This window comes from Pelophylax lessonae, assembly GCF_965119305.1.
Source record: "Pelophylax lessonae genome assembly, chromosome: 1".
NCBI lineage: Eukaryota > Metazoa > Chordata > Amphibia > Anura > Ranidae > Pelophylax > Pelophylax lessonae.
Genome location: NC_138768.1, coordinates 307665276 through 307683651, shown reverse-complemented (window position 1 = coordinate 307683651; position 18376 = coordinate 307665276). Strand labels below are relative to the sequence as shown.

General features: G+C 44.6%; 1 protein-coding gene across 2 annotated transcripts in view; it reads right to left on the bottom strand.

Moving 5' to 3' along the window:
• The window catches only part of NF2 (NF2, moesin-ezrin-radixin like (MERLIN) tumor suppressor), a 161897-nt gene that overhangs the window by 120753 nt on the left and 22768 nt on the right, over nucleotides 1-18376 (bottom strand). For both annotated transcript variants that reach the window (XM_082269263.1, XM_082269262.1), the window contains exons 5-7: nucleotides 13590-13673; nucleotides 11160-11228; nucleotides 4084-4166 (exon numbers count right to left, since the gene is read on the bottom strand). In XM_082269263.1, the coding sequence (XP_082125389.1) occupies nucleotides 4084-4166; nucleotides 11160-11228; nucleotides 13590-13673 (236 nt within the window). The remainder of the gene's footprint in view (nucleotides 1-4083; nucleotides 4167-11159; nucleotides 11229-13589; nucleotides 13674-18376) is intronic.

Genomic DNA, 18376 nt, shown 5'->3' with positions numbered 1-18376 from the left:
GCCAGTCTCCTACACAGCCAAGGTGAGGCACCTGGACATGGACAAATTTCTCTTCTACCCAGGTGTAGTAACCAGTTCTTTTGGGTGGGCTGTACTGCTGTTTCTGTTTTGTGGGTGGGCTGCTGGACTAACAAGGGCACTGACCGGCAGAAGGTCAGATACCCTGTTAGTCTGATTGGAAAAGGGGAGAAATGTGACGAGACCAATCTCGCCACTGGGCGTTGGAGAAGCCTGGTTGCTCGCCTCCTGCAATGTGACTATGGACCCTCTCATCAGCCCATGCTAAACGTAAACCCCATGGCAATTTGACTGTGTTAGTGGCATCTGAGCGCTGTTTGGATATGTTGAGCGCTCAGATCCAGGCTATCTGGGGATGGGTTGAATGTGGGGGTTCTGTTCAGTAGACTGGGAGTTATGCATTTTTGTGTCTTTTTGGGTTTCTTTAGCCATGTGGATAATGGAGTCTTGCCTCTATCTTGGAAGCTAAACCTTCTTCCTGTAAACTGTAAGGCACAGGAAGTGCACTCCTAATATGGTCATTCCAGGAAGTTCTGAGGAGACAGACTGTCTAAGGTGGCTCCCCATTCACCTTTTGTCAGGTGTGCTAATGACCTGACCTGTTGTCTGCTAAGGGAGGTATTGACACTCAGAGCAATGTGTATTGAGGGCTCGTTAGGGAACCATTGTTCTGTGTCTGACTATAGTTTACATTGATTGCCCCCTGGGGCTTCTGTCTTCTTGCATTAGTCAAAGCTATCTGACCAATCACTGTTGACTCATTTTCAAGCCCTCATTTGCATGGGCTGGAGAGGACCTTATTGGGAACTGCAAGTACTTTACAATTGACCAATGGGAAAGCGGTTGTTGGGGGAAGGATGTTCCAATTTCTGTATAAAAGTGTGCTGTGTTCTTCCAATAAATGTTGTTCCTGTTTTACCCTCAACTCTGAGCTTTGTCTCGTTCTTGGGGGGGATTCACTGTATGCTGTTGGAGACTGATTGCTAGGAGTGTAAGCTGATGTATGCTTTTCCTGTTCGTCTGCTAGCAGCTATTCGTGAGGTTCCAGGTTGGAGTGCTATTTTGTATCCAGTTCGGGAGTTTGGTGTCCTGCAAGTAGCTGTGCCTGTCTCTCAGAAAGGGGCATATCGCCTAAACGGATTTTAACCCCTTGTCTGCGGAAACGGTCCGTTACATACATCATCATGAAATATGTGCAAATTGACATACCAGTTAATCTGTGAAAATTATTAGTGGTGCAAGTATGCAAAAAGTGCCAGTGCTAAATACAGTAAATGGTTAATTAATTAGTAAGCACAGATTATTAATGGAAAAAATTCATAAGTTATGCAAAAAACTCAGTCAGTCCTCATAGGCCTTTACCATAATTTTTAGCACAATTTATGAATTTTTTGCATAACTTATGAATTTTTTCATCACTGTATGAATTTTTTCCAATAATAATCTGTGCTTACTAACGAATGAATTATTATTCACTTAGTGTATTTAGCACTGGCATTTTTTCCGTATTTGCATCATTCATAATTTGCACAGATTAACCGGTTTGTCAATTTGCACATATTTTAAAATGGTGTATTTTTAAGGGGATATATATTTGTATTTATGTATTTTTCAAATAAGCACAGGTTTTGTTATACAAGTATAGGTCAGTCAAGTTGGGGGCAGCAGCCACAATCAACTATCAGATCCATAGTGCGGAAACACACATCTATAATATCACAGGAAGAGGAAACTAAGGAGGAAGAGGAGGAGCTTCGGGATCCCCACGAGGCTCCAGTTGTCTCCAGAATCTCCCAGACTAAGGGAAAATGGCCCCCGTGACATCATCCGGCTACACAAACATGGCCGCCAACCAGAGACCAGCCAGACTAAGGGAAAATGGCCACCATCAACTACAAACACTAAAGCATGCTGCCAGGATCTTTCCTGCACCCTCTGCAAGGGAACCCCCCCAAAAGTTAGGACACACATTTAGGGGAGACTCTGCTGTACACTCTGCACCCGTCTCTGCACTGGGACCCCCTGCACTATACCCACACTGCAAACAGCAGGGCATGAACCTAGGGGTCTCCTACACTGGAACCCCTCCAGACTACCAGGGCGGGACACACTATCCCAGGACCCTTACAGAGTGGGGATAGCGAGGGGTCCCCAGGGGTCTCTGCTGCATCCCATTAGACTGTAGGCCCAGACAGGGGGGAATGGGAGTAGGGGAAGTCTAGCTCAGTCAGGGATTTAAGGATGGGAGGAGGGAACCTGCAGGCAGGTCCGACCGTCCCTGGAGATTCCCCACGTCCACCCCAAAGAAAACCACCAAAAGGGGAGCGGGGGGACTGTACTTAACCTTCCATGGTGCAGGTAATGCTCCAGACAGAACTCCTCGCCACTGAAGTAGGGGAACTGTCGGCCAAGGGATCCAAGCACGGTTGTATGCGACCCTGCGAGACGTTTAACTCGTGTGCCAGCCTCTCAGGCTCTGTCGCGGCCGACCTAGCGCATCTGCGGCCTGCACACCCTCGCTGGCTGTTGCGCATGCCCGCCACCGGCATGTTGCGCATGCTCCGAAACATGTTGTGACGCCCGGATACGCCCACCTAAGCCCAGACACCCCGTGACGTCAGACGCAGCCGGAAGAAGCCTCTAACACGCTCCACATCTCCTATGCCGATCCGACCCGGAAGTCGCCTGAAGAACCCCGGACTTCTCCCGGATGATTGGACCGCATCAGGACCCAGAGCAGGCACCGAGCTTCTGACCTACACCAGGGAGGGCACCACAGTGACTGCACTGAAGTGAGTCCAGTATCGAGTCACCTGTTCCTTTATACTTACTTTTAATAAACTTCCTTCTTTTTTAAAAACTGCACTCCACTGGCGCTTTTTTCCCCCTTTCCTCTATGACTAACATTGAGCTGCTTCGCTCACCCGGAGAGCAGCCCTGAGTGCAACCCATCCTCATCCACCCACTGAACAGAGGATCGTCCACACCCGGACCCCCCCTCCCCCCTCCCACCCCGGGTCAGCCTAATACTCTCTGCCTCCAGGCATCTGAGCCCTACTTTTTGTCCCCCCCCCCCCAAGGCTGTTCTAGCTGACAACTGTTCCAAGTACCAGTGTCCTGCCTGAACCCCGCCTGACCATTTGCCTCTACTAGCAGCCACAATAGAGAGCAGCACCCCCTGTGAGCGCCTTAAATAACATATTTTCTCGCTCTTGTATACTAGTGACCTGGAAGTCCTGTACTCCTCCAACAATAGCACAATGGCTGAATCAAGCTGAGGACATTACAATGATGGAAGATCTGACCAGTTCAATTAAAGGCTAAAAGAACAAATTCAAAAACGACTTAAATTCTACTGGCTAGAGTTCTCATGTACAAATGAATACACGCAGTTGCTTTCTGTGTAAGGACCTTATTACACTGAATACATATTTAACTTGCCAGGTTCTACGTGATTACTTCTTTTCCCTCAAGGGGACTAGCCCAACCCTTAATACCAGTGGATATCACACATCTTGAGACAACTTTTAATCACAGTACTGGGGTTGGGCTTACCCCCATCCCTATAATTAAAAACTTGAATATCGGGTATTCTGTTTACCTAAAAGTACCACTACCCACAAGAATGGTATTTTTACTGATATATTCAGTGTGTGGTCTTTTGCAATATACCTGCATATAATTCATGTATATTTTCTGCTTTTGAGGTATGTACACTGTATCTATGTTTCTGTGTCTGGATTGACGAAGTAATACTCCGATATACTGTAAACTGTAATTTGTTTTGGTAGATACCATTTATGTGAAAAGATGGAGACCAATAAAAGACTATAGCATTTTTCAAACAGGAAGGAAACAATGCTAAGTTTAACGTGAACAAAGGGGCAAACAAGAAATGACCTGCTTTGTACCGAAATGTCCTCAGTACATTCAGAAAGGAAAAATGAATAGTGGACAAAAATAGAGAATTAAAAAGATGCCCATGTGCAATTATTCCCATTTTCTATGCAATCAGTATATAGTAAAATCTACAAAAGTACTAAAACCAAGATGCTATAATCTTACCTGGTTCGTCCACGATGCTCTGCATACCAGGCAGTGATCCTCTCCTCCCACATTTCTGGAGTCATCTGATACAGGTTAATTACCTTAAATAGGAAGGGAAAAAAAGCAGTGAAATACAACTGGAAACCCCTCGAGCTGCTTACAGCTCTCTACTAACTCAAATGAGGCCATCTGAAGCTTGAACTAGGTAAGGACTTTATTGTCCCCTCTTACTCTAAGGTTTTTGCAAGGATGAAGAAGAAAGTGGGACCAGAACCTAAATTAGTGTTACACTGCTCATATCATTGCTGACATACTGTAGATGGTAATACTAAAAATGCCTGATGTACACCCCATGGCTTGTCAAAATACACAGGGTTACTATATTATAAACTAACTCTGCATTTTAAGAAAGTCTTTAATCAATTATAGATGAAAGGCCCTCTATAAATTATAGATTAAAAAGGACCAGTACACTCCAAAAAATGAATATATGCATTTGGAGAGCTACTAAAAACATTCAAAGCTACATGAAATATCCCATACAGGAGACAAACTGAGCAAAACTGACAGTAGCTTTCCTCTATGGGAAGTAGTGAGTTTTATTAGAAAAAAAAATAAATACTGTGTAGCTAGGCTTTAAAAATCCTTTTGCAATAAATATAGTACCTAATAAGGTTCTTGCACCTGTGCAAATTGTAACATATCAGGAAATAGGTGAAATCAAATTAAGATGAACTGCACTCCAAAATATAGTGTATAAAAGTAAACATATAATCACAGTGAAGTGGAAAAAGCATAAAAATGCCACCAAAGTGATTTGAATAGTGTCACTATAATAAATATATAAAATGAATTATGGTAGTCCATAAAGTAAACAAAGTCCAAATGGGATCCAGTTATGGTGAAATATTCATCCACCAAAAGTGATGACAACGTGATGTCCTTTCCACCAACATATAGATACACGGCGCATTTACCAGACTCCATTGACCCCTATATTACAGGGAGTCAAAAACAGCAATGGGATATTTCCTAAAATTCACAGGCTGGCCACCACACACCCAAATCCAGATTGCTGCTAGCATCCACCTAAATATCCTGGTAAAGGAGATCCCCTATGTATGTATAACACGGTGCTCCAGCGCCCTAGTGTAACTCAACATGGGTTTACAGATGAGAGGGGAGAGAGAAGTGAGCTCTCATGGTGTAGTATAATTAACTTTTATTAAAGGATGGGTTCACACTGGTGCGAATTGGATGCGGGTTTCTCCGCATCAAATTCGCTTGTCAGGAGACCGTGACCGGCTCTCAATGGAGCCGGTTCACACAGCTCTGGGGCGGCTGCAGAGTGGTTTGCAGAGGGGTCCTGTGCGTCTTCTGGTGCATTTCAGGTCTGAATAGAGCCCAAAATTTGGATTGAATTTGAACCTGAAGTGGTGAACAGGGGTGCACCAGACCCCCAGCTGCGAGCCGCTCCGCACACAGTCTAAAAGTCAACATTATTGCACTTACATTTGAGTAGAAATAAATCCAGCATTAAAAACATTAGGAACACCGGATTGCGTTCCACCTTCGCTCCAACTATCGGAAGTGAGGTATAGCGGAAATTATGTCAGACGCATGCTGATGAAACGCGTAGGGTGGAACCTCCAGGATACCGCACTTCCACCAGTAGGAACGCAGGTGGAACGCAAACCGGCGTTCCTAATATTTTTAATGCTAGATTTATTTCTACTCAAATGCAAGTGCAATAATGTTGGCTTTCAAATAAAATGTATTTATACTACACAATGAGAGTTCTCTTTGCTCTCCCCTCTCATCTGTAAACCCATGTAGCACCATGTTCTACATCTATAGAGGATCTCCTTTACCAGGATATTTGGGTGGATGCTAGCAGCAATCTGGATTCAGTATGTGGTGACCAGCCTGTGAATTTCAGGAAATATCACATTGCCGTTTACGACTCCCTCACAGGTGTCAACAGAGTCTGACGAGTGCGCTGGGCATCGTCATGTTGGTGGAAAAGACAGGACTTGGTCTTCACTTCTGGTGGATGAATACAGGCTCTTCTTACTTAACGACCAGGTTGGTAAACAAATTGGTTGTTAAACAAGGAGCCACAAGTAATCAATATTTTAAGCATTCCTAACTACTGTACTGTATTCTGGAAAAAGAAAAAAAAGAAAAAAAAAAAAAGGTCTAAAACACAAAACTCCAACTCAATAACATTGTTTTAATTTGCAAAACAATGATGTACAGTGCCCAAAAAGTAAGAGCTGTTCGTAAGTCTGAGCGGTCAAACAGGTAAGTCGTTAAACGAGGAGTGTCTATATTTCACCTTAACTGGATCTCATTTGGAGTTTGTTTACTTTATGGAATGACATAATACATTATTTATATACAGTGGGTACGGAAAGTATTCAGACCCCCTTAAATTTTTCACTCTTTGTTATATTGCAGCCATTTGCTAAAATCATTTAAGTTCATTCTTCTTCCTCATGAATGTACACATAGCACCCCATACTGACAGAAAAACACAGAATTGTTGACATTGTTGCAGATTTATTAAAAAAGAAAAACTGAAATATCACATGGTCCTAAGTATTCAGACCCTTTGCTCAGTATTTAGTAGAAGCCCCCTTTTGATCTAATACAGCCAGGAGTCTTTTTGGGAAAGATGCAACAAGTCTTTCACACCTGGATTTGGGGATCCTCTGCCATTACTCCTTGCAGATCCTCTCCAGTTCTGTCAGGTTGGATGGTAAACGTTGGTGGACAGCCATTTTTAGGTCTCTCAATTGGGTTTAAGTCAGGGCTCTGGCTGGGCCATTCAAGAACAGTCACGGAGTTGTTGTGAAGCCACTCCTTCGTTATTTTAGCTGTGTGCTTAGGGTCATTGTCTTGTTGGAAGGTAAACCTTCGGCCCAGTCTGAGGTCCAGAGCACTCTGGAGAAGGTTTTTGTCCAGGATATCCCTGTACTTTGCCGCATTCATCTTTCCCTCGATTGCAACCAGTCATCCTGTCCCTGCAGCTGAAAAACACCCCCACAGCATGATGCTGCCACCACCGTGCTTCACTGTTGGGACTGTATTGGACAGGTGATGAGCAGTGCCTGGTTTTCTCCACACATACCGCTTAGAATTAAGGCCAAAAAGTTCTATTTTGGTCTCATCAGAACAGAGAATATTATTTCTCACCATCTTGGAGTCCTTCAGGTGTTTTTTAGCAAACTCCATGCGGGCTTTCATGTGTCTTACACTGAGGAGAGGCTTCCGTCGGGCCACTCTGCCATAAAGCCCCGACTGGTGGAGGGCTGCAGTGATGGTTGACTTTCTACAACTTTCTCCCATCTCCTGACTGCATCTCTGGAGCTCAGTCACAGTGATCTTTGGGTTCTTCTTTACCTCTCTCACCAAGGCTCTTCTCCCCCGATAGCTCAGTTTGGCCGGACGGCCAGCTCTAGGAAGGGTTCTGGTCGTCCCAAACGTCTTCCATTTGAGCATTATGGAGGCCACTGTGCTCTTAGGAACCTTAAGTGCAGCACAAATCTTTTTGTAACCTTGGCCAGATCTGTGCCTTGCCACAATTCTGTCTCTGAGCTCTTCAGGCAGTTCCTTTGACCTCATGATTCTCATTTGCTCTGACATGCATTGTGATCTGGAAGGTCTTATATAGACAGGTGTGTGGCTTTCCTAATCAAGTCCAATCAGTATAATCAAACACAGCTGGACTCAAATGAAGGTGTAGAACCATCTCAAGGATGATCAGAAGAAATGGAAAGCACCTGAGTTAAATATATAAGTGTCACAGCAAAGGGTCTGAATACTTAGGACCATGTGATATTTCAGTTTTTCTTTTTTAATAAATTTGCAACAATGTCAACAATTCTGTGTTTTTCTGTCAGTATGGGGTGCTATGTGTACATTCATGAGGAAGAAGAATGAACTTAAATGATTTTAGCAAATGGCTGCAATATAACAAAGAGTGAAAAATTTAAGGGGGTCTGAATACTTTCCGTACCCACTGTATGTTATAGTGACACTATTCACATCACTTTGGTGGTATCTCTATGGCATTTTTAGGCTGTTTCACTTAACTGTGATTATACAGTAGGTTTGCTTTTATACACTATATTTGGGAGCACAGTTTATGTTAATTTTATTTAACCATTTAAAAATCCTTTGCGCTTTTCATCTCCTGATTTTTTTTTTTTTACATATTTGTACATCATTTTTAATAACATTTATTTTATAGGCCATTGTATGCAAAACATGTTAAGGTAGCTTTTTTAAAGAAAATAATGGTCTTTTTCAGTAATGTTAGATAAGGGTAGGTAGAAAATAATTTTGATGTACATAATCTTAAAGTGTGCTCTAAAAACATTGTTCAGGCCTATAGTATGTATGTGATTCTATAATTACAAGAGGGCAGCCATATTTGCTCATTACATATGCAGGTTCTGCTTCCTTTCTCAAAATGCAAGTTGACCAACTCATTGAAAACAAAGCACTCACAGCATCTATCTTATTTCAGCAGTTTTTAAGCAGTTAGACAGTCAAGCTTCCCTCTTATAAGTGGATTATTAGCAAATGTCTACATTTAACAGAATTACAAATACAGCTGCAAGAAAAAGTATGTGAACCCTTTGGAATGATATGGATTTCTGCACAAATTGGTCATTAAATCTGATCATCATCTAAGTCACAACAATAGACAATCACAGTCTGCTTAAACTAATAACACACAAAGAATGAAATGTTGCCATGTTTTTATTGAACACACCATGTAAACATTCACAGTGCAGGTGGAAAAAGTATGTGAACCCTTGGATTTAATAACTGGTTGAACCTCCTTTGGCAGCAATAACTTCAAACAAACATTTCCTGTAGCAGCAGTGCTGAACTTTCTCCATTCATAGACAATTTGTCTTACCGTGGACTGATGAACAGCAAGGTTTTTGGAGATACTTTTATAACCCTTTCCAGCTTTATGCAAGTCAACAATTCTTAATCGTAGGTCTTTTGAGAGCTCTTTTGTGGAGGCATCATTCACATCAGGCAATGCTTCTTGTGAAAAGCAAACCCAGAACGTGTGTGTGTGTTTTTTATAGGGCAGGGCAGCTGTAACCAACACCTCCAATCTAATCTCATTGATTGGACTCCAGTTGGCTGACATTAACTCCAATTAGCTCTTGGAGTTGTCATTAGTCTAGGGGTTCACATACTTTTTCCACCTGCACTGTGAATGTTTACATGGTGTGTTCAATAAAAACATGGCAACATTTCATTCTTTGGGCTCTTTCACACAGGCGTTCCGTATGTCCGTATAGCACCCCATCCGTTTGCGGGGGATATACGGACATAATGCATGTCAATGGGATTGTGGATGTCAGCGGTTGACCATCCGCTGACATCCGATTTGTGTCCTTTCAGTTCTATTCCGTTTTTTGGAACGGAACAGAACCCTATTTTTCTTCCGTTAAAAAACGAAACGGATGCAAAATCGGATGTCAGCGGTGTCATCCGCTGACATCCGCAATCCCCATAGACATACATTATGTCCGTATATCATCCGCAAACGGATGGAATGATATGCAGACATACGGAGTGGATGACACAAGTGTCATCCGTGTCCGTGGAAAAAAAAGTGCCGCAGCGGAAGAAGAAATCGGAGCGGCCGTGTGAAAGAGCCCTTTGTGTGTTATTAGTTTAAGCAGACTGTCATTGTCTATTGTTGTGACTTAGATGATGATCAGATCACATTTTATGACCAATTGGTGTAGAAATCCATATCATTCCAAAGGGTTCACATACTTTTTCTTGCAGCTGTATATAGGAGAGCAAACCTATACAAAAATCTATACAAAAGAAAGAAATTACTTTTACGTAAAAAACACTCAAATATGTGCTTACAGCAAAAAAAAAAAAAAAAAACCTATGATTTCTTTTTAAAGAGACACAGGGCAGGGCAAATTGACATTGACCACCAAGTTCACTTTGTTCCATCTCACTGATACAGACTCTCTACCAATCTTCACTATGCATCATAGCTGGCGCCAAAATACCCAGAGTCAGCTAGTGATGGAGCCTAAAGGGAGCTGTAATGTCACCCCCCACCATCATGTGAAGGACCGTATTCGTTTCCAAGCATATGTGGTCTTGGCGTTTCGATTTTTTTTTTTTTTTTCGGATGAATACTGTACTGATAAAACGATAAATCATTAGTTCTGGCAACGTACGAGAAAAAAGGATTTTCCAGGTAAGCTTATCCACTTGACCTCCGGAAGATTTATCCCCCCCCCCCCTTTATGACCAGGCCATTTTTTGCGATATGGCACTGCATTACTTTAACTGACAATTGCACAGTCATGCTGCACTATACCCAAATAAAATATATGTCTTTTTTTCCCCCCCCACAAATAGAGCTTTCTTTTGGTGGCATTTGATCACCATTTATTTTTTTATTTTTTGCGCAATAAACAAAAAAAAAAACAATTTTTATTTTTTTAAGCAATTTTTACTTTCCGCTATAAAACATATCCAATAAAAAATTCTTGATAAATTTAGGCCAATATGCATTCTACTATATGTTTGTATAATTTGTAAAATATCCCATTAAGCATTTAGGCTTGTGCAAATGTTAAAGCGTCTACAAACTATGGGATATATTTTTTTTTTCTTCTTTTTTTTTTTTTTTTTTACTAGTAATGGTGGCGATCAGCAACTTATAGCGGGACTGAGATTTTGCAGTGGACATTTGAAAACTGACACTTTTTGGGAACCAGTGACACTAATACAGTGATCAGAGCTAAAAATATGCAAGGTCACTATACTGACACTGGCTGGGAAGGGGGTTAACATCAGGATCGATCAAAGGGTTAAATGTGTACCTAGGTAGTGTTTTGGTGTACGGTGTGAAGTGCTTTTACTAAAACAAGTAAAGGATTTTATTCCCTGCTTTGCGGGGAAAGAAAATCCATTACTTCCCTGCTAACAGGACAGAGCTCTGGACTAATTATGTAGACAACGTTGCAAAGAATACATTCTTGATCTTTAACTCTTACTCATAGCTACGAGATGTAAACTAAACTCACCCTCTTGGGAAGTAGCTCATCTTCTGCTAAGAACCCACGTTTGTGTACAGACGCATCATAATCTCCATACTAAAAAGAGAGAGGCAATAAACAGTAAACTCATAAGAAATCAACTCACGGAAATCTTTGGAAATGAAGTGTAAGTATATTGTTAATAGTACCCAGGCAGTTTTCTGGCTTTTAAAACTGCTGGTTTCAAGATAATGCTCTCTATTAAAAAGTGTGGGGTATAAAAATAAATAAAATTAATAAAAAAAAAAAAAAACACATACTCACCTTTATGGTTGCAGTATAGGCGAGGCTCTAAGACTGAGAAATAGGAGGTTACATGATCGCTGATCACTCCATTCTCGGTCTTCACTGAGCAGAGTGCAGTGACTGTTAAGCCCCGTACACACGTACTGATCGTCGGCCGAACGATCGGCCGTCTTGTCCAGGGCTGTCCTGTCGGTTGAAAACTGCAAAAGACTGCACACGAATTTTGTCGGCCAACAACAGCCGACTGCAGAAGTGATGTCATGTGATGGTTAACTTTCCTTGTCTTTTTTCTTTTCTGAGCATGCCCAGTCTTGCTAATCTGCTGTCTGTCGGCAGAAATCTGTACTGACTGGCGAACAATCGGCCGTTCTGGTGTTGGCCAACAAAAAGTTTAATGCCTGCACGACAGATTCTGTTCGGCCGAAAATGCGCTGTCGGCTGTCGGAAGCATCATACTAACAAGCCTACAATCGGCCGATCGGTCGTCGGCCGAATATTTACGGCCGACGAACGGTACGTGTGTACGGGGCTTTAGTCACCACTCTCTGCTCTGCCCCTCCAGGGCTCACTCTGGCACCAGGCTGTGGAGAGGGGTGGGAGCGGCTGGCTCAGGCTCCCTGAGGTGTGTTGAGAGGTTGAGCTAGCTTCTGCTCAGGCATCTGGGTTGTTTTAGCCCAGTGTTGGCTGAATCTAGGTCACAGGATTGCAAAAATAACTGCACTTCTGTGACCTGTAAGAGAAGTATGGCCAAAAAAAAGCTTTGGCCATACTACTTTTAAGTACAACTAAAAGCAAATAAAAAAGGTGATAAAGCTCTGCTTTCATAATGACCCCTCCAGGCAGCATCCCTGATATATTTGATTAATAAAAGAACAAGATAAATGTTCCCCTGAATTCTACTGGGTATACTTACCAGGAATGCTATCACACAATGGATATGGTGTAATACAAAACAAAAAAATTAATTGCCCTACTCATTTTCAAGATATTAAAAGAAAATTAACAAGAAAAGAGCACCGGGACATAAAGTAGTTTACTAATTAGACAAAATAACCTCTTTCTGCTGAGTATGTTAGTTCAGATTAACATCTAGGCTCGGTTCACATTGGTGCGATGCCAGAAACCCTGCGAATCCACTGCGGGTTCCTGCATCGCACTGGACTCGCAGGCAGTTCACACTGCCATATGCGAACCGCTGGGAGTGTTAATAAAAAGTTAATGACACCCCCAGATCGGTTCACGTATCTCAGTGAGAACTGTCAATTCGAACAGGAATCAGACTGCATAGGTGTGAATACTTAGGCAATCCGATTGTGGTGCGGACCAAAAAAAGGGTCCTGCACGACTTTGGTCTGAATGCGATGCTTGCAGCTGGATTCGCATCTCACAGACATCACATGTGATTCACACAGCAGTGCGAATTACATGCAATGTCTTCCATCACACCAATGTGAACCGAGCCTATATTTAACTTTTAATTCACAATGGGCACAATCATTTTTTAGATAATTATCTTCATTGTCCAGGCAAAGCAATGCAGTATTCTACTAGAAAATCAATAATCTGTAGAGATGGCACCGATATGTCAAGTTACCACTGTTGACTAATCAGCAATGAAAATGAAAGAAAACCAATTTCTAAATCAGTTCAATGTGCTCCAAAACACTCATGTTATTGTATTCATAAAAAGTCCCCTACATTCCTATCAATGACTGGATGGAACATCTGAAAAACTTTGAAATGGCACATGGATGTATAGCTGTAATATTTATCCTATGATAGATGTAGAGTTAAAAGGTAGCATAAAAAGAAATGGGATTGGATGCCAGGCTCCGCACATTTATCTTTAGGCCAGCTTTCTGTTGGTTGAGGAAGTAAGCATAGCGTTGTGAACAAAGTTCTGTATATTATAGCCAAAAAATGCATGCGACAGCAGGGAAGAAAATCCTGGAATGAATTAGGCAAACCATGCCACGGGCATCCTGCAGGCTGTGCCCGTAAGCTCCAGGTAAGATTGCATCTGAGGTCTGTAAATGAGGATATGCTTGTGCCAAGGGTGAAGGGGGGTACGCACTGGCAACTTTTTCTTTTATTGGAGCCATGCTTAGTAACTAAAGAAAAAAATGTCATATATATATATATTTGAGCCTGACAAAATGAAGAAAAACCCACCTTTGCTTGCACTGCATATGAAGCTAACAGCACAGATGCTTCTGGAGGGCAATAGATTTTCTCTTCTAATATTTGCTTTTTAACCTGTTCAGCACAGAAAAAGATTAACGTTTAATGAAGTCAGTATTACAAATACAGCAAGCTACAAGAGGCTACACTAGTTCAAACACTCTAGCACAATACTATGCCTTAATCAAGGAACCATTTGTATCCAGAAAGAACAATTTTCATAAGTTAAACAAAATTTCAACATGCAAAGAGATGTTTTTTTTAAAGAACCCTTGTCTGTTGATACTCACCTGCCACTTTGTTGCTCTAGCAATACCATGAAAAACCCAGTCCTGGGTACGGTGGAGGATGTGACCTCTATCTAGAACGCAGTGCTTGGATCTAAGCAGTCAATGACCAGACACTGGCATGTGAGCAGGAGGAAGTAAGCCCTGTTTAAGCCATTTTTTACAATGCGTACACTCATTTTAAACAGTAACAGCACTTTAAAGCAGGCCTTTACTTACCTTGGTATCCATAGGCATGGTGAAGAAGTTAAAGAGGTTCTTCAGTTAATTTTGAAAAGAGGAGAACCTCCGCTTGGATCGCCCAAGCAATCCGAGCGGAAGTGGGAGCAGGTAACTGCCCCACCCCCAAAAAAAAGAGCCATATATGGTGGATGTGGGGGCATGGTGGGAAGAGGAGGAAGAGAAGCAGAACTTCCCATTTTGGGTGAAGTTCAGCTTTAATAACTTTCGCTATGGAAGTAGAACCTTAGTTCTCTAAGCGGTTAGAAACTAACTGAATCCAAACTTTAGGGCCTAGTTACAGTTGTCTGTTTTCTGTTTGCAAAACGCATACATTTTTGCTGCATGGAAATGCATGTCAAGTAGAAATCCTATTTTCTCTTACGTCCTCCGACAGTCGCCGCCACTTCATAATCTTCACTAATGGGGTAATTGACCTTTGCTCTGCAGGAGTAGCTAGGCAACAAGATTTGTTAATATCAAAGCTTTTAGCATATCACACCCCCAGGGGGTGGTCCCCTCAGTCAATACCTCCCTGCTTCCAGCATTCTCAACTCAGTTTTCAATTGCCTAGCTTAGGAGTAGCTGGCTGTTCCTGCGCTGAGGCTTTCAGTCTCAGCCTTCTATCCTCTTTTTGATTTTATTTCAAGTATTTTTTCTCTTTTTACTTAGCTGTTTTTTTTCAGCATTAGTTTAGTTTTCTTCGGATGAAGATGATCATGCGGAGCTGGGTCTCGGTCTGGCCACCCTGGATCCCAGGGCTGACAGCCAGGGGTTTCCCCAGCCTGCCATCGAGCGTTCAGCTCAGGTTTTCCTGGCATATTGAACGACCCATCCCTGTTCGCTGCAGGGATGCTGCCTGTGAGGTGGCTACCTCACCGGACGCCATTTGCGGTTTCGCACCGCAGTCCACTGCGTCCTGGCTGCGACACTCCCTGTCTTCGGTACAGCGGTTTGGTCGCTAGAGAAGGCTCCCCACGCCATCCGGACTGGTAAGTAAATTTCTATGTGGGGACCTGTCTGTTTGGGTGTCAGTCTGTGACTGTGTGACCCTGCATGTCTGTGTAAGTGCTGTGCTCCCTGTCAGATTCCTGTGTGGAATAGCTGCCTTTCTGTGGGCTGCGGGGGGGGGGGGGGGGGCGCCAAACGCCGCCATTTTGGCGGCGATCGCTCCTGCGAGCACATGTCGGCGCCATTTTCTTGTTGCCCTGATTCCCTCAGCCGAGCGGCCATGTTTGTGAAGCCTGCATAGGCTATATAGGGCGGTCAGTCATTGCATCACTTCCTTTTGCTCTGGAACAGCGATCGGTGGCAGCAGCCTGTGTGGTCTCTCCAGGTTTTTTACCTTCCTTATCCTGTATTTCCTTGCTCAGTGCTCCTCATCCCTGCGGGGTCGGTACATACAGTAGTGTGCGGTGGGCTGCGCTCGCCGCGGTCTTAAAGGGGCAGTACTTTATTTCAGTTGATACTGGGGCATGGATTCTCAGGATTGCAAGTTTCCTCCCACCCTGGTGGGGGGCCAAGGGGCTGCTGCATCCCCCGAAGGGGCTGATCTGGCTGCTGTTGTAGCAACCTTGGCTTCTCAGGTGCAGATGCTAATGGCTGATCGATCCGCAAAACGGCCCAGATTATCTATTTCCTCTGATTCAGAGGGCGATGGGGCTGCTATGGCTGGAGTGCCCTTCTCAGGGTCTCGTTCATCTCTGGACCTTGTGGGGTCTGAGGGGGAGGCTGAGGTAGAAGGAGTTGATACTTCTCCCCCTGGCTCGCCTGAAGAGCTTGCACTCATGGATGAGCTGATTACTTCTATCAAGGAAACACTGCATCTGCAGGATGAACCATGTCCTCCTGCTTTGATGTCCTCTTATGGGACGAAAAGGAAACGCAAATCCGCGCAGGTTTTTCCCTGCCCTGCAGAATTTCAGCGCGCTGTTGATGAGCAATGGCGCAATTTAAAGAAGCCTTTTACTGTGCCAAGTAAGTTCAAGCTGCGTTATCCGTTTACACCCACCACTGATGAGCGTTGGTGTGTGCCGCCTCAGGTGGTTTACGCGGTGGCAGTTTTGAATAAATCTACTGCGATTCCTGCTGAGGATACCCCGGTGTTCCGGGACCCTACGGACAGGAGATTGGAGTCTCTGGCCCGTCATACTTATACGGTTGCTGGTTCTATGCTGAAGCCTATTTTTGCTTCCATTATGGCAGCCCAAGCTATTGCGGATTGGACGCAGGTGCTCAGGCGCACCCTGGTGGCTGACTCTGCTCCGCCGACAACGTTGGCTATGGTAGATCAAATTCATCAGGGTATCATGTATTTGTGCGATGCGGACTTAGATTTAGTCCCTTTGGCTGCACGCCTCTCCAGTGTAGCAGTGTTGAACCGTCGCCTGATATGGCTGAAATGTTGGTCGGTTGACCAATCTTCTCGCAAGACTCTAGCTAATCTTCCCTACGCGGGATCTCGCCTTTTTGGTGAGTCTTTGGATTCTCTGATAAAGGGAATTTCCGGGGGTAAGAGCACTCTCTTACCCCAAACTCACAAGAATAAGTTTGTTCGCGGTAAGAAGAATACCTCGTTTAGGCCCTCTCAGGGGTCCTTTCGTGCCTTTCGGTCGCAATACAAGGGCAAGCCCTTCAAGGGCCAAGGCTCCCAGAAGAAGCCGTGGGCAGGTAAGCAGAAGTCCGGCCAGTCCGGGTCCGCTGCCCATGCCAATTCGGCCTGAAGGGGCGCCCTCACCCAGTTCTGGGGTGGGGGGACGGTTGCTCAGTTTTCTTCAACCCTGGCTGGCCCGTATTCGGGACAGGTGGGTTCAGGAAATCGTTCGATCTGGATACAAGATCGAGTTTCTCTCTCGGCCGGCGAGCAGATTTTTTCCCTCAAATCTTCAGCTGTCTCCGGAGCGTTTGCAGGATCTGCACCTAGCGGTGCGGGATCTGCGGGCCCAGGAAGTGGTGGTTCCGGTGCCTCATCGGGACAGATTTCGGGGGTTCTACTCCAATCTGTTCACTGTGCCCAGAAAGGAGGGCAAAGTGCGTCCGATTCTGGACTTGAAAGCTCTGAACCGCTCTGTGCGGGTTCGCAAGTTCCGCATGGAATCCCTGCGCTCAGTGGTGGCTGCCCTGAGTCCGGGGGAATTCATGGCCTCCATCGATCTGAAGGATGCGTACCTTCACATCCCCATTTTCGAGGGTCACCAGAGGTACCTTCGATTCGCCATTGCGGAGGATCATTACCAATTCGTGGCGTTACCTTTCGGTCTCGCTTCGGCTCCGCAGGTTTTCACCAAGGTGCTTGCGCCGGTCCTGGCTTTATTGAGGGCCCAGGGCGTCTCTGTCTTGGGATATCTGGACGATATCTTGCTTCGGTCTGCAACCAGTCAGGGCCTGGTGAAAGACCTGTCCACCACGATGCAGACTCTGCAGGAGTTTGGTTGGACGATAAATTTTCCAAAATCAACGTTGTGTCCATCGGTTCGTCTTCCCTACCTGGGGATGATCCTGGACTCTGCTCAAGCGAAGGTCTTCCTGCCGGAAGACAAGCTCCAGACACTTCAGGACGAAGTCAGGTCCCTCAGGGACACTCAGTGCTCGTCCCTCCGGACATGTATGAGATGTCTGGGTCTAATGGTCTCGGCTTTCGAGGCGATTCCCTTCGCCCAGTTTCACACGCGGGGTCTTCAGGCGGAGATCTTGGCCAAGTGGGAAGGGCGTCCACAATCTCTGGATCGGCAGCTTTCGTTGAGCCACCACACCCGAAGGGGTCTTTTGTGGTGGCTCCAGTCCGCGGCGGTGTCGGGGGGCAAGTCCTTTCGTCCCTTGTCATGGACGGTGATCACCACGGATGCCAGCCTGTCGGGCTGGGGTGGTGTTCTGGGCGTTCTGTCCGCCCAGGGAACTTGGTCGGAGAAGGAATCCTCCCTTCCGATCAACATTCTGGAATTGCGAGCGATAAAACTTTGTCTTCTGCATTGGTCGGAACGGCTTCAGGGCCGTCCGGTTCAGGTTCAGACGGACAATGCTTCGGGACGACCTTCTGTCTCAAGGGCCGATATTCCATCCTGCTTTACAGTCGCTGGCTTTAACGGCCTGGCTGTTGAACGCCAGGTCCTGAAGGATAGGGGTCTATCCCCTGAGGTCATTCCCACTTTGATCAAGGCTAGAAAAGCCTCTTCGAGAAAAATTTACTACCGTACTTGGAAAGCGTACTTTGCCTGGTGTGAGTCCAGGGGGTATTCCCCTCGCTCATACTCGGAGTGTTGGCTTTCCTCCAAA